Below are 16658 nucleotides of genomic sequence, written 5' to 3' on the forward strand. Positions count from 1 at the left end.
TGATAGATCCCTTGTTTCAAGCAAACTTCTCAGGTGAAAAGTTTCTCTAAAGCTTGAATCGCTTCGAGAATAGTGAGAAATCACTTGCTTTAAGTAAAACTCTAAGGTGAAGGAAAATTCCACCTGGGGGGGGGAGCTGCAATCTAGGCTCGCTAAAGCTTGAATCATTGCGTGAGCTTGGCTCGCAAGAGGTTGAGAGTTTGCTTGCATTAAGCAAAAACTCCCAAGTAAAAGGAAAATATGACAAATTCGAAGATAATTTGTATTTTTCCTAACCATACAAACCATAGCTATTTACAGAGGGTTTACCTTTTAGCGCAGCTGAAATGGCGAGCCATTAGAATTTAACGAGGGTGTATTACCCCCGCGCTAGTTAGCGGGGGGGGGGGGTAGGGGAGTGGTAGCTAGCTACCCCTCCCCCCCCCTCACACACAGATGAATGCTCACTTTCACTTAGAGGTAGGACTTGTCTTGGGGGACAGGGCTGGCGGGCAAATATGTGTAAATAGCTAAGGTTTGTATGGTTAGGAAAAATACAAATTATCTTCGAATTTGTCATTTGTTCCGTAACCGAAATACAAACCACGCTATTTACAGAGGGTGACTACCCCTTAGGTAGGGTGGAAAGTCCCCAGCCATACTGGCTTTGGCTTTACCCGGGGACTCAGAATCCGAGTGAGTCGCACTCGAGAAAAAGGAGTCCCTGCACCTCACAAGTTCCTTGCTCCGCAAGGAACCATGTGGCCTACGTAAGCTTATGTGTGAAGGAAGAAGTGTGACCCGTCCTAGGCAGTTGACCTGGAGTTCCAGAAGGAACTCTGGGTTAGGACGTTCCCAATACCACCTCGTCAGGGTATGGGGGACACGACAGTATTGACTCAATACTCGGAACACAAGGAAGCATGGTTTACCTGCAGAGGTTCGAGGTCAGCTATGCAGAGACCAGGATGCTGCTTCCCCGTAGAGGGGATGTTGGAGAAAGAAATAAGAGCCAGATATACCTCTTTCGTTCATGCAGACTAAAACCTGATAACAATGCCCTCAACCTTCTGCTACCTGTCCAAAAAGGAGCCTGAGGTTAGACCAGCTGTTGTGTAGCCACCACAGAGCGATAGAAAACGTATCGAGACTCCTGTAGGTCACGCCCTGCAGGAAGCGGGCTGCGAAGGTCATTAGACGCTTCCAGACTCCAGCTTGTAGCACCTGCGTCACAGAGTAGTATTACTCGAAGGCGAGGGACGTTGCGATGTATCCAACATCGTGCTGTATGGCGATGTGACGGGGGAGGGTCTGGAGACAGGACGAGATGAATATCCTTGAGTCCGGGCTGAAGAGGTATACTGGTGACTCTCCCCCGTGTCCTCCTTGTGCTCCCAAATTGGCTGCAACTGAGGACAAACTGCAGCTGTTCCCAGCGCTAACCTCTCGATTCCTTTACTAGCAAGAAAGAGAAAGTCTTGGGACATCAGATACAGAATGGAGACTCGAAATCTTGAATGAATAGGACCGAAGGGCCGGGAACCCAAGATTCTGAGTCTAGCCAACAACTCAGGAGCGAACCTGAATGTTGCCTTCCCCTCTTCCTCAGAAAGGGGGGAGTCGTAAGAGACCAAGAAGATTGCTTACACACTGGCCGTGGCCAGAGTGAGCAGGAGACCCAAGGCGGAATACAATCCGAGGCCTGTCGTAAAGGGTCTTGAGAAGATCTCTTAAAGGACTAAAAGTCCGAGCCATGCTCCAAGTTGGAGGTCTTCCTCTGACTAGGGCAGGGACGATCGTAGCTTCGCATGAGCGAGGATAGATCCAGCGGGCAGGAAAAAGTTATTCCTTTAAGCCTGAAGGTCAGAGAAAGGCTGAGCGACAGGCTTCATTGCCGAGAGCGGAAAGGAGTTTCCTCCCGCCGAAAGGCAATAAGACCGTTATTGCTGGAGAAGAGGCCTCAAGGGAAGAGGTATATCTCCCACGGCACCAACCACCTTAGACTCTTCACTTTGCCTGGAAGACCCCTGTGGATGACTATCGCAGATGACGCGACCTCCGTACCGCGACTGTAGCGGGTTGTCTCTTCTTGAGGAGGAGGCGTAGTGTCTCCAGGCATGAAGCCGAAGCGACGCCCCGGTTCGGGAGAGATGTCACAGTGTGGTTGCTCGAGTAGTCTGCGCCGTGGGAGAAGCTCTCCCGGGAGTTCCGTCAGGGGAAGCAGAGGGTCCAGAAACCGTTCTGCGCATAGTCCCAGTGGAGCTCTCCCATTGAAAGGTTGACAGACAACCTGGTCTTGTTGAGACCCATTGTCCACAGACAAAAAGGAGGGAAGACGCAGGCGTTGAAGTTGTCCCACCATCACCGGAATGCATCTTGCCAGAGTCTCGGGGTCTGAGACTGGGGGGAAGAACAGCGGAAGCTTGAGGTTCCAAGCTGTAGCGATCAGGTCCCCCAGACCAGTACTTGCTGGTTACCCAAGGTCAAAGACCCCCAGGTACACTCTCTCTACGAGGCTCTGCTCGGATAGTCGGAGGGAACATTCCCCTGCCTGGAATGAGAGAGCCGATGGTGGTATTGAGAGAATCTCAATCATCCCGGTATCTCTACTGCAAGATGTGAAGGTGTGAAAATGCGTCCCCTGCTGGTTAGAATACGCCAGAATCATGAAGTCGACGCGCACGGGGAGACTCGGCAGGAGCTGTAGGATCTGTAGAGGGGCCAGACTAAGGCCCCTAAGCCTGCCTGAATGATGGAGAGGTATCCTTCAGGTCTTGACCATAGGCCTGGACCGGAACATGCCCCCCCCCCCCTTTCCTTTGACGAGTCCGAGAACAGCATCAAGAATGTGGGGAAAGGACGAGAATATCCACTACCATCAAGAGGCTCCATAGGTCAACACCCATTGCAGGTCTAATAGTTCCGCTGGTCCCATAGGGGCCAGGAAGTCCGGTTAAACATTGCCTGAAGCCACCGGAACTTGTACCGCCCCACATAGAACTTATCCTGAGGCGACCGTTCGGACTATAGACGGGTCAATGAGGAAAGGAGAACTAGGAAACGTTCCAAGGTAGGGCTGAAAGCTCTGCTTGACTGAGAACAGGTACTGCGACTCTCCTCAGTCTTGCCACAGTCAACTGAAAGGAAGGGTCGGAGGATGTGGTAACAGAATCTGGCGTCCCCAGGTGGTCACCCATCCAAGTACCGACCAGAACCGACGTTGCTTAACCTCGCTGGACGGACGAGAAGCGGGGTTTCCAACGTGGTGAGGCCGTTGATTCAATATCATGGCCAGATACTCCAGATGTTGAGGCAGAGGAAGAGAAGGCTCCAAGCAAAATACCATGAGCCCACTCTCATGGTAAGCATCCGGATGCTTGTCCCGGCGCTGAAGAAGGTCGAACCCGAGCCTACCGGAGATGACCAGCCCTCCAAACAGCAGAGGAGGCGGAAGCCTGCACCTGAGCGGCCAAGAGGAAGGCAGGGAGAGTTCTCTGGGGAAACAAACCTGCTATGCCACGGCGGGATAGCCACACTGCATCATAAGCAGGAATACTTGCAGTCTAGGCTGAATTCGACGAGCACCCTGGAAGATGGATGGAATGGAAACTGAAAGTACCCGTCCTTCTGATCCAGGGTTTAAGGAGTCCTGTCGCCTCGTTACCAGTCTGATCGATTCTGCTGGTCTACGCTGGCCGAAGTTTGTTCGACAAACTTGATCAGGGCTGAGAGGTCGACTACGGACATCCCCTCTCAGATCCTTCCTTACAAGAAAGGATCGAGGAGGCCGGGGGTGAAGCCGTCGATGATCCTAAGGAAGACCTTCGCCTAAGGTATGGATCATTCTGCCCAACCGGGCAACTCTTGCTGACGCTATGGCATAGAGGTTCAGAGACACTGAATTCGCTGACAGAGACGGCAGGCGCGATATCCTTGGCTGATCACAGAGATTGTGCGGGAATGGGCATCGGGAAGCTGTCATTCGGATGAGTAACCTTAAGCATCCTCCCAGCGAAAAACCTGCAATCCTAGAGTTCGTGAACTCCTTTTAGGACTATGCCCCCCCGGGGGAGTCTCCCGTGCCATCTGTTCCTGACAGGAGGAAACTGCAATTGGACACCTTGTCCCAGTTGTCGTAGCCGATAACTTAGGCCGACGTGGTCGAAAGAAAAGGGCGCTGGAGCCCTGCAGAGTCTGGAAGAAAGCGCCTTGGAGGAGTGAAAACGGAAGACGATTTCCTCCGCACAGCCGCTGTCTAAGTCTCTGTCCTTGGGCACAAACAAACTCTTCTCAAGGATGGAAGGGTGTCTGAGGTCGTCGACCTCCACAGATGAGACACCCGAAGGAAGCCCTCAGTCAGCGCGTCCAGATGGTACAACATCGAGCTTGTCCGCAAGTTAGATACTTAACGACGAAAGGCCAAGGTGCCTGAGCTCGAGAGGAGGAAAGTACCCATGATCTTCCTGTAGCTTCCTTGAACCAAACCTCGGGCCGTAACCGAGGAGGGAAAGGACCTGGTAAGCTCCCAGAGGAAGGGGTAAGCAGTCACCCCTTGTCCGATGGAGAAATCTCGAACGGAAAGCCCCCCCGCCAAAAATCCTTCGAGGGAATGACGGGGAAGGGCTAACCCAGGTTCAGGAAAGAGGAGTGTTGCTCAGATCTCCCTCAAGTTTCTCCTATTCTTGCAAGTGCCATGCTCTGCGTTTACGGGGTGAGGCCGTGTTCTGGAAATACGCTCCAGAAGAACTCGCCAGGCTGGCCATGCTGCGAAAACCCCATTGGGAATCGTGGTCGCAATCGCCCTGGAGCTCGCGCGACGGTAATTCAAAGATTTGCGCGTGGGCGAACGTGGAAGCGCCCATGCGCGGTAACGCAGGAACGCAAACGAAGGTGAGTGAAGGAGCGCAGAAGGAGGGCGAGCGTGGTAGGAAGGGCGAGAGCTGGTGGTCGGCGAGCGATAACCCATAGACGAGCAATGGATACTGCAAGAAATAAGCCGAAGTTTGTGCGAAGAAACACTGTAGGTTTGAGCGACGGAACACAGTCGGTTCGCGCGACGGAACACCGTCAGTTTGCGCGACGGAACATCAACCGTCCGCGCGATGGAAAACCGTTGGTTCGCGCGCGGGCGAACATTGGAGAGCATGGGCGCGGACGCGCATGAGCGTAGACGTGCAGGCACGTGGGCGTGTGGGCGCGCGGGCGCACAGGCGAGCGGTCGCGCAGGCGAGCGGTCGCGCAGGCGAACGGTCGCGCAGGCGAACGGTCGCGCAGGCGAACGGTCGCGCAGGCGAACGGTCGCGCGCGCGCGCGCAGGCGAGCGGTCGTGAGGGTGGGCAGGTGAATGAGCGTGAGTCCGAGGCGGCTAACGCAAGCGTTAGCGAGATGGCGAGGAAACGGGCTGCCGCGTGGGCGAGGAAGACCGCTGGCGATATGGATCAACAGGCGATCGGTGGTGAGCTGGTGAGCGCTAACGCGCAGGTTGGCGATGGCGCGTTGTGTCATGCTGACGCGATGGTCGAGCAGCATGCGCAGGTGAGCGATCGTGCGTTGGCGAGCAGCATGCGCAGGGTCGCGCGATGGCGATCAGCATGCGCAGGGTCGCGCGATGGCGATCAGCATGCGCAGGGTCGCGCGATGGCGATCAGCATGCGCAGGGTCGCGCGATGGCGATCAGCATGCGCAGGGTCGCGCGATGGCGATCAGCATGCGCAGGGTCGCGCGATGGCGATCAGCATGCGCAAGGTCGCGCGATGGCGATCAGCATGCGCAGGGTCGCGCGATGGCGATCAGCATGCCAGGGTCGCGCGATGGCGATCAGCATGCCAGGGTCGCGCGATGGCGATCAGCATGCACAGGGTCGCGCGATGGCGATCAGCATGCGCAGGGTCGCGCGATGGCGATCAGCATGCCAGGGTCGCGCGATGGCGATCAGCATGCCAGGGTCGCGCGATGGCGATCAGCATCCGCAGGTGGGCGGTCGCTCGATGGCGCGCAGCATCCGCAGGTGGGCGGTCGCGCGATGGCGATCAGCATCCGCAGGTGGGCGGTCGCGCGATGGCGAGCAGCATCCGCAGGTGGGCGGTCGCGCGATGGCGAGCAGCATCCGCAGGTGGGCGATCGCGCGATGGCGAGCAGCATCCACAGTTGAGGGTCGCGCGATGGCGAGCAGCATCCGCAGTTGAGGGTCGCGCGATGGCGAGCAGCATCCGCAGGGTAGGCGATCGCGCGATGGTGATCAGCATGCGCAGGGTCACGCGATGGTGATCAGCATGCGCAGGGTCGCGCGATGGCGATCAGCATCCGCAGGTGGGCGGTTGCGCGATGGCGATCAGCACCCGCAGGTGTGCGGTCGCGCGATGGCGATCAGCATCCGCAGTTGAGGGTCGCGCGATGGTGAGCAGCATGCGCAGGTGAGCTAGTAGCTGGCGAACCATGTTCCTTCAGAAGTGTTGGAGAACGTTGGCGTGCCGGCTGTAACACACGCGGGCGATCCGGAGATCGCCGAGAGACAGGTGATCGCTGGCGAGCTGATGATCGCTGATGAGCAGAAGACTACGCGTGGAAGCCTGCGCATAGAAAAAGAGTCCTTGACCCCGACCTGAACCGAAGTTCTAGATCGCGAGGGCGAACGTGGGCGCACAGGGCGCGTAACAGGAACCAACAGGAACAGCAGGGATGATCATCATGAAAGCGCTGACAAACAGGAGAGCGCTGATGAGCAGGAGAGCGCCTGTGTGCTAACACTGAGCAGGAGCAGGAGAGAACACAGCAGAAGGGCGCGCAGGGGAACCCTGACACGCAAGGGAAGAACCCCCGTGGGAGGCAACCCTTTGCCCCGAAGGGATCGTTGTCCGCCGGGAGACTGATGTCCGTCGGAAGACCGCTGTCCGTCGGGAAGACCGTTGTCCGTCGGGAAGACCGTTGCCCGTCGGAAGACAAGATCAGACTGCTGTCCATCTGCACCAAGGCGGAAAATCAAGAAAAAGGAGTTGTAGGCTGCAAACGGAGATTCAAAAAGGCGTCTCAAGCACCCTTATAGGGAGATGAGAGTCCCTTACGACGAGGCGGACGGTGGGCCTTACGGCGAGGGAGGCCAACAGCAACAGCAACAGAAGAATCCTCCGAAGAGGAGTCTCTATGAGTGTACTCTCTCGCGAACGAAAGAGAAACACTTCGTAGAAGAGACTGGTCAGCCAGTGACCTAAAAGGAGCAATCCTCCGAAGAGGAGCTCCTGCAGTTGCCCAGCCCCTTGAGCGAAACTGCAGGTGTGATCGCTCAGCACCAAGAGCATAGTCGCACGAAAAAAAGGCAAGAGAAGAACCCCCCAAAAGGGGAAAAACTCAAGCCTGGACAGGAAAAACTTCCCTCGGAAGGAAAGTTACCCGCCCAAGGAGGCGAGCCTCCTGAGAGTTCTAAAATGAACTGGAGAGCTGTCCGTCGTCACGGGAGTACTTCCAGTAGAAGGAGACACGCCCCTGACGAAAATACAAGGGGGGAGGCAGCAACAGCCGAATCCCCAGGACTCCACAAGACAGCTCACACCGTTGCCATATTACAGAAACGAACTAGATTGGTAACTGTAAAAAAATAAAACAAATAACATTAGTACACATTCATTCCCCCGGGAAGGCTCCGAAGAGGAATCTCAAGGGAAAGGAAACAAGAATTACACAACAGGCACGTGCCCTCACAACCACTTACACTCACGGAAGGAGAGCTGTAACCAAAACAGAATTATAATAATTATAATTATGTAACTATGTAATTATATAATTTAAAACTGAATGAACACTAAAGAAAGAACGAAAACCCCGAAAGGAATCGTTCTACAAGCTGAAAAAAAAAAACAACTACAATTAGATTCATAAACTAATTGAGACAAACGTACGGCGTAGCAACCCCCCCCCCACACGGAAAGGAAGCTACAAGGGCGTAGTAACACGTAGTAAAAGGGTGAACGACCTCAAGAGAGAGAGAGAGAGAGAAAGACATAAGTCAAACTCGATCGCCACCCATAAAATTATGCCGTGGTGGCCTAACTGCCGAGGACTCCACGTAGATATCGTACACTACACACACAACTCTGAAAAGGAAACTTACTGATTCCTATACTCAAATATATATACAAACATGAAAACATGTTTACATATATATTGAGTAAATGAAAAGTAAGCGATTAAGTAAAGACAAAACAAACAATGGCTGCCAAGAGAGGACCAAGACAGAGACGTCTGTCACAGTCCGAGCCAAAAGTGAAAGTGAGCATTCATCTGTGTGTGAGGGGGGGGAGGGGTAGCTAGCTACCACTCCCCTACCCCCCCGCCAACTAGCGCGGGGGTAATACACCCTCGTTAAATTCTAATGGCTCGCCATTTCAGCTGCGCTAAAAGGTAAACCCTCTGTAAATAGCGTGGTTTGTATTTCGGTTACGGAACAACTTTCATTTTTGGCAATGCGATCCAGGTTCGCTAGAGCTTGGCTCATACCGTAAGGAGACGAGAGATTGCTTGCATAAAGCAAACTATCAAATGAAAGGCTAGCTTTCACCTTTGATGCCATCGGTCACTGAGACAACCGCCAGGTTCTACCAGTAACTCCCAGAAGCCAAAGCACTCTCTCGTTGGAATGTGAGAATGCTTCTGAGATGCCTGGATAAACTAACTACCAGGCTAGGACAACAGGTCACACTAGAGATTTGTGTCTACCAAAAACCCAGAAGGGTTGGCAGGTTCAGGGGGAGAAAATTGCAAGCATATCACTTAAGTCAAAGACGAACCTTTATTTGAGTGCCTGAGTGCGCCAAGATGTAGCTTAAAAAGCAAACCTCCCACGAACGCTGACCAAGTCAGGCGATCGGTTACAAAACAACTGCTTCCAATAAGCGAGGCTGAAATTTTGAATTAACAGCACCCGCTAAGATGCAAGTTACTCGTGTGTGTCCACCAACGGATTGGCAAACATAGATAGAACAAACTTCTCTCTAAAGGATTTCTGATCCTAAGACTTCAGAAAAGTCTAATTACAAGGCAGTAAATGTAAGCTCCTCACAATAACTGCTTACCTTTAACCAACCTAAAGAGTTAATAGATTCCTGAATCTAATCAAGTCTTCAACTCAAGGAAAAAAAATTCCAGACACATGCGTCAACAGGAAAAAAATCTAAGGAGTAAAGTTTCATTTGCCATAGGTAGTGAGTGGGAAAGGAGACGTCTGTGTTCAACCACGGCAAGATGAAAGTGGTGAAGTTATGAGTGAAGGAGGGGGGACAGTGATTCTCCCCATTACCACTGGTGACATCTGGAATGGTTGTTGACACCTCATTTAAAGTTTTAGAGTCATTTGCTACTTTGCACTAACATCTATATCCATAGTAAAGAGTGAATGTTTTGTACTAGTGTAGGATCAAATACTGTGCTGTATAATGTAGAGTATAGCTTACCTCATCATCGTCATCTAGTCGAACTCTCTTTAAAGCAACAATTTCTTGGGCTTCTCGATTCTTTGCCTTGAATACAGTGCCATAAGTACCTGGTAAAAAGAACTGAATTAGACCCATGAAAATCTAAAAAATGTTATTTTCATTAGTAAAATAAATTTTTGAATATACTTACCCGATAATCATGTAGCTGTCAACTCTGTTGCCCGACAGAAATCTACGGTCGGGATACGCCAGCGATCGCTATTCAGGTGGGGGTGTACACAACAGCGCCATCTGTGGTCAGGTACTCTAGTACTTCTTGTCAACACCACCTCAATTTTTTCCTCGGTCCACTGGTTCTCTATGGGGAGGAAGGGTGGGTCAATTAAATCATGATTATCGGGTAAGTATATTCAAAAATTTATTTTACTAATGAAAATAACATTTTTCAATATTAATCTTACCCGATAATCATGTAGCTGATTCACACCCAGGGTGGTGGGTGAAAACCAGTGTACATGTTAATCAAGAAGCTAAGTATCCCGTATTTTATTTTATTAGTTATTCAAAAATAACATAAAATAAATAAGTACCTGGTAAGGAAGACGACTTGAACCATTACTCTGCCTTTATTAAGTACGTCTTCCTTACTGAGCGTAGCGGTCCTCTTAGGATGCTGAACGACTCTTAGGTGCTGAAGTATAAAGGGCTGCAACCCATACTAAAGGACCTCATCACAACCTTTAACCTCGGCGCTTCTCAAGAAAGAATTGACCACCCGCCAAATCAACAAGGATGTGGAAGGCTTCTTAGCCGACCGTACAACCCATAAAAAGTATTCAAGAGAAAGGTTAAAAAGGTTATGGGATTATGGGAATGTAGTGGCTGAGCCCCCGCCTACTACTGCATTCGTTGCTACGAATGGTCCCAGGGTGTAGCAGTTCTCGTAAAGAGACTGGACATCTTTGAGATAGAATGATGCGAACACTGACTTGCTTCTCCAATAGGTTGCATCCATAACACTCTGCAGAGAACGGTTCTGTTTGAGGGCCACTGAAGTAGCCACAGCTCTCACTTCATGTGTCCTTACCTTCAGCAAAGCAAGGTCTTCTTCCTTCAGATGAGAATGTGCTTCCCTAATCAGGAGCCTGAATAGGTAAGAAACTGAGTTCTTAGACCTTGGAAGAGAAGGCTTCTTGATAGCACACCATAAGGCTTCTGATTGTCCTCGTAAAGGTTATGACCTTTTTAGATAGTACCTAAGAGCTCTAACTGGGCAAAGTACTCTCTCCAGTTCGTCCCCCACCAAGTTGGACAGGCTTGGGATCTCGAACGACTTAGGCCAAGGACGTGAAGGAAGCTCGTTTTAACAAAAAACCGAGCTGCAAGGAACATGTAGCCGTTTCAGATGTGAAAACTATGTTCCTGCTGAAGGCGTGGATCTCACTTACTCTTTTAGCTGTTGTCAAGCACACGAGGAAAAGAGTTTTTAATGTGAGGTCCTTAAAAGAGGCTGATTGGAGAGGTTCAAATCTTGATGACATAAGGAACCTTAGGACCACGTCTAGATTCCAGCCTGGAGTGGACAACCGACGTTCCTTTGAGGTCTTAAAAGCCCTAAGGGGGTCCTGTAGATCTTTGTTGGTGGAAAGATCCAAGCCTCTGTGGCGGAAAACCGCTGCCAACATACTTCTGTAACCCTTAATCGTAGGAGCTGAAAGGGATCTTACGTTCCTTAGATGTAACAGGAAGTCAGCAATCTGGGTTACAGTGGTACTGGATGAGGAAACTGCATTGGCCTTGTACCAGCTTCGGAAGACTTCCCCTTTAGACTGATAGACTCTGAGAGTGGATGTCCTCCTTGCTCTGGCAATCGCTCTGGCTGCCTCCTTCGAAAAGCCCCTAGCTCTTGAGAGTCTTTCGAAAGTCTGAAGGCAGTCAGACGAAGAGCGTGGAGGTTTGGATGTACCTTCTTTACGTGAGGTAGACGTAGAAGGTCCACTCCCAGAGGAAGAGTCCTGGGAATGTCGACCAGCCATTGCAGTACCTCTATGAACCATTCTCTCGCGGGCCAGAGCGGAGCCAACCAACGTCAGCCGTGTCCCTTTGCGTGAGGCGAACTTCTGAAGTACCCTGTTGACAATCTTGAACGGCGGGAATGCATACAGGTCGAGATGGGACCAATCCAGCAGAAAAGCATCCACGTGAACTGCTGCTGGGTCTGGAATCGGAGAACAATACAACGGGAGCCTCTAGGTTATCGAGGTAGCGAACAGATCTATGGTTGGCTGCCCCCACAGGGCCCAAAGTCTGCTGCCAACATTCTTGTGAAGGGTCCACTCTGTGGGGATGACCTGACCCTTCCGGCTGAGGCGATCTGCCATGACATTCATATCGCCCTGAATGAACCTCGTTACCAGCGTGAGCTTTCGATCTTTTAACCAGATGAGGAGGTCCCTTGCGATCTAGAACAACTTCCACGAATGAGTCCCTCCCTGCTTGGAGATGTAAGCAAAGGCTGTGGTGTTGTCAGAGTCCACCTCCACCACCTTGTTAAGCTGGAGGGACTTGAAGTTTATCAAGGCCAGATGAACCGCCAACAGCTCCTTGCAATAGATGTGAAGTGTCCTTAGCTCCTGATTCCATGTTCCCGAGCATTCCTGTCCGTCCAAAGTCGCACCCCAGCCCGTGTCTGATGCGTCAGAGAAGAGACGGCGGTCGGGTTTCTGAACAGCCAAAGGTAGACTTCCTTGAGAAGAAAGCTGTTCTTTTACCACGTGAGAGTAGACCTCCTCTCTTCGGAAACAGGAACTGAGATCGTCTCTAGCGTCATGTCCTTTATCCAGTGAGCCGCTAGATGATACTGAAGGGGGGGAGGTGGGGTCTCCCTAACTCGATGAACAGGGCCAGCGATGAAAGTGTCCCTGTTAGACTCATCCACTACCTGACTGAGCATCGGTTCCTTCTCAGCATGCTCTGGATGCAATCTAGGGCTTAGTATATCTTTGGGGCCGACGGAAAAGCCCGAAAAGCTCGACTCTGAAGATCCATACCCAGGTAGACAATGGTCTGGGATGGGACGAGCTGGGACTCCTCAAAATTGACCAGGAGGCCCAGTTCCTTGGTCAGATCCATAGTCCATCTGAGAATCTCCAGACAGCGATGACTTGTGGGAGCTCTTAAAAGCTAGTCGTCTGACGGAGCCGGACACAAGATCATGGTACTGCTGCACAGTCTGTGAACTGTCAACCATGGGGAAGCGAGGAAGTACAGTGACAACCCGAAGCTGTCTAGACTGTCTGGGTCGTACAGACAACTCCTTATCGGGTTGCTGAGGTTGCCGCACTGCGTCACAACAAGTCACTTCTGCTGGTTGTTGAACGTCTTCCCAGTGACACACTGACTCCGTAAACAAAAAATCCTCTAACAAGGACTAAGCTTGGACTGCATGTCTTGCAACACAGCTCAAGGTCTATGGGAGCAGGTGTGGTAACAGACGGGGTTAGCGACTGAAGTGGAACCATTACCCTCCCTGGAAGCATGCTATGCTTAAATAAAAGTCCATAGGAGGCTAAGCAGCTAAAGGCTCCTCTCCAAATGACAGAGTCCTCAAGGGAAAATCAGGAGGGAGAATAGCACTTTCTCATCTACAGGAACCATATCCGAGAAAAGCTAAGTTCTCTCAGTGAGGGTTTCACTGGTGCAAAAGCAGCAGACTAGAAGGCAACGTTATGAAACTGCTTGACAGTCTAGTGAGTTGGCAACAACCAAAGATGTGTGACTGAGAAGTATGCGGTAAGGTATGCAGAGCATGCTGTATGCAGAGCATGCTGTATGTAGAGCATGCTGTATGTAGAGCATGCTGTAAGGTAAGCAGAGCATGTTGCATGGCGTGCGGCTTATGCTGCATGGGATGAGGCTCATGCTGCATGGGATGAGGCTCATGCTGCATGGTATGAGACTCATGCTGCATGGGATGAGGCTCAAGTTGCAAGGGATGAGGCTTATGCCGCATGCGTTGAGGTACTTCACCTCAGGAAAGGGAAACTCGCCCTGTTGGCAACACTGCATTACTTCATGCATGCTTGCATGGGGTTTTAATATCAACATAAAATTTACATTCCATTCATAACTCATGATTCATTTTTGTTTTGAAGATATTTTTGCCATATTTTTGCGATTTTGTTAAAAATATATTGCAAGAAATACATATATATTTTTTTAAGTAATACGAATAACCTCCATTATCATAATGTTTGTGTAGGCATACATGTATATGTTTTACAAATGCAAGTTATGAAAGTAATGAGGTGTTATTATTGTCATTTGTTATTTCATTAATGACATAATATTGTCTTCAGAGTGCCACCTAGCCACCAACAATAAATGCCCCCCCAAAAATTATATTGGCCCTGAAGTGGCCCCCCCACTTTCAGAGTCCTAGAATCACCACTGCGCAAGAGTTGAGGTTGCTGCCTCAAGGATGGTGGAGGTTGCCGCAACGCGAGAGGTTGGTGCATAGCGCTGGTATCTGGCAACTCCCAATGCGGCAGCTCACGCGTGGAGGTAGGTTGAGGAACCTCAACTTCATACGTCTGGCAGGGTGGACTGCGCAGAGGTGGAGTTGAGGTTGCTGCCTCGAGGATGGTGGAGGTTGTCGCACCGCAAGAGGTAGCTGCCTCGAGGATGGAGGAGGTAGTCGCAACGCATTAGGCTCCTACCTCAAGGGTAGAGGAGGTTGCTGCAAAGCAAAAGGCTCCTGCCTCAAGTGTTGAGGAGGTTGCCGCGTGGCAAGAGGCTCCTGCCTCAAGGAAAGTGGAGGTTGCTGCACAGAGCTGGTATCTGGCAACTCCCAAAGCGGCAGCTCACGCATGGAGGTAGCTTGAGGAACCTCAACAACATACGTCTGGCAGGCTGGACTGCGTAGAGGTGGAGGAGCGCTCGCAGGAGGAGGTGTGTTAACCTTCTCTGCCTGAAACTCCTGCATCAACACCGCAAGCTGAGACTGCATTGTCAGCAGCAAAAACCACTAGAGTTTAAGAAAGACAACAACAAACGGAGCTACTGTCCGTTGAAACTGAGGGTCTAAAACAGCTGGTGCGGCAACAGACGGAGTTACTGTCTGTTGCGATACCACCTTGCCTCTCAGGGAGGTGTGCAGTTGTCGTACTGCAGCAAGTCCGAACTGACCCAGTGCTAATGGCACCACCTAGGAGTTGGACTTGCGCGGAAGGGACCGACTTGCACTTAAAAGCTGCAAGATTGGTCCATGGTTTCTGCGAGAAACCTCTTCCGCAGACGAGGAATAAATGGGCTCTCTCGTCTATGTGTGGGTGGGGTGATCACGTCGGCTACGTGAGTAGGTTACACCCGAAACCACGGAGGGAAACGTCTGTTCGTCGATCAAGGCCTGCTGAACCCATAAGTCCTTCGACATTACTTCTCCCCTGGGCTTGGGAGCTTGTAAGAGGTCCCAGACTAGGCGAACAACTGGCACGAACAGACGAACCCTCGAACGCAACACTGTAAAACTTTGCGCTTATCACTTTATCACTTTTGATTTTCTGTTTGCACTTATTTCACTGAACTCGAAACTTTAAGTGGTTTGTACCTGAAACACGCAATTCTATCCTTCATTAAAAGTTAGTAATTGCGAAAACAGTATTACAATGTAACAGAAAAACATAATGAAAGATAAATAATTCAGTGGCTGGAAAAGAGATTAAACACTAGATCAAATAAACTACGTTTAAAATCTCTCACCGCATAAAGTCTGAGAACAAGAATAAAACTCTAGAAACGTTTACCTTCTTCCCCTAAAGAGAGTAGGGAGAAGAACAAAAACGATAACAACGTTACCCACTTGAACGAAACGTTTATCCTCCTCTCTCTCCCTCCGTCTCTATCTCTCTCTCTCTCTCTCTTGACTTAGCATCTGAGAGAAGAGCTCAATTATATATATCGTTAAAACATATTATTGTTAAAGGAAAAAAAAAACTGAAAGGTTTCCCAAATAAAAAGTTCCTTATTAGAATAGAACCATTTAAGCTAAGAAAGAATGAACAAAACGCTAGAATCGGTTTACTCTTACTGCAACGTGACACCGTGATAGACTCTCTCTCTATCGTAACGATAGAGCGCAAGTTGAACGTTCTGAACGTCAACAACTGCAGAGACAAAACAAAACGTTAGTTCAACTTTGAAAACAGTACAAGACTATCAAAGAAATTCTTTCAAAAACATTAAAATAGCATAATATGTTAACAGGTAAAAACGAAATGACGGGCTCAAAGTTAATTAACTTCGGTACCAAGAAAAGACCGCCTACTATTAGGAAAGGTCGAATATAAACAAATATAAAAATTAATTTAAATAAGTTTATAATAAAAGGAAGTTAATCAAAGAGGCCTATAAAAGGCGGAGAGATATAAAATAATTCTATAACTTTGTTAAGCAAAATTAAGAGAGTCTATACTCTCTTCGACACCAACACTTCCGTCTAAGGGAAGGGTCGGCCATTTAAAAGTGAAAGAGAGTTCATACTCTCTTCGTACCAAAATTAAATAAAAAATTAAATCAAATTAATTCCAAAAACTTGCTAAGCTAATGATATAGCTTCCTGAATAGCGAAGGCTAAACTCTAGAGCAAATACATCACCAAATCGTGAGCAATAACTCCAGAATCAACAGCGTATCCATGTAGGTCTAGCCGGAGGCACGACAGAGGAAAAATTGAGGTGGTGTTGACAAGAAGTACTAGAGTACCTGACCACAGATGGCGCTGTTGTGTACACCCCCACCTGAATAGCGATCGCTGGCGTATCCCGACCGTAGATTTCTGTCGGGCAACAGAGTTGACAGCTACATGATTATCGGGTAAGATTAATATTGAAAAATCACAAATTTGGAATAATTTGTATTTTTCCTAACATTTAAAAAAGTTACCGTAATCAAAATACAGTAACAGATATGATTCACGATCAAAACACTGGGGGTTTTGCTTGTCAGGCCTTCCGAACACATAGAAAACGTGATTTTTCCATCACATTTTCTATGGAGTTGTTTGTTGCAGTGTGCTTCTTACTTAATTGAGTTTATTTACCGGCATGATGGTACGCCAAATTAACACTAATCATTTCATTGGTTTTAGTTCTGTCATAGCTTGCTTCGCTTGCAGATACAGTAAACAATCTCATTGTTCCCATGTCCTGGTAACAGGAACATGTTTTGCTACGAGAGTATTTTGGCGTTATTTTA

The 16658-nt window shown here is 49.7% G+C and overlaps 1 protein-coding gene across 2 annotated transcripts in view; it reads right to left on the minus strand.

The window, feature by feature from the left end:
• LOC137642687 (cyclin-dependent kinase 5-like) overlaps positions 1 to 16658 on the minus strand; it is a 94857-nt gene that overhangs the window by 62718 nt on the left and 15481 nt on the right. For both annotated transcript variants that reach the window (XM_068375468.1, XM_068375469.1), the window contains exon 2: positions 9423 to 9511. In XM_068375468.1, the coding sequence (XP_068231569.1) occupies positions 9423 to 9511 (89 nt within the window). The remainder of the gene's footprint in view (positions 1 to 9422; positions 9512 to 16658) is intronic.

Source organism: Palaemon carinicauda, chromosome 6, assembly GCF_036898095.1.
Source record: "Palaemon carinicauda isolate YSFRI2023 chromosome 6, ASM3689809v2, whole genome shotgun sequence".
Classification (NCBI taxonomy): domain Eukaryota; kingdom Metazoa; phylum Arthropoda; class Malacostraca; order Decapoda; family Palaemonidae; genus Palaemon; species Palaemon carinicauda.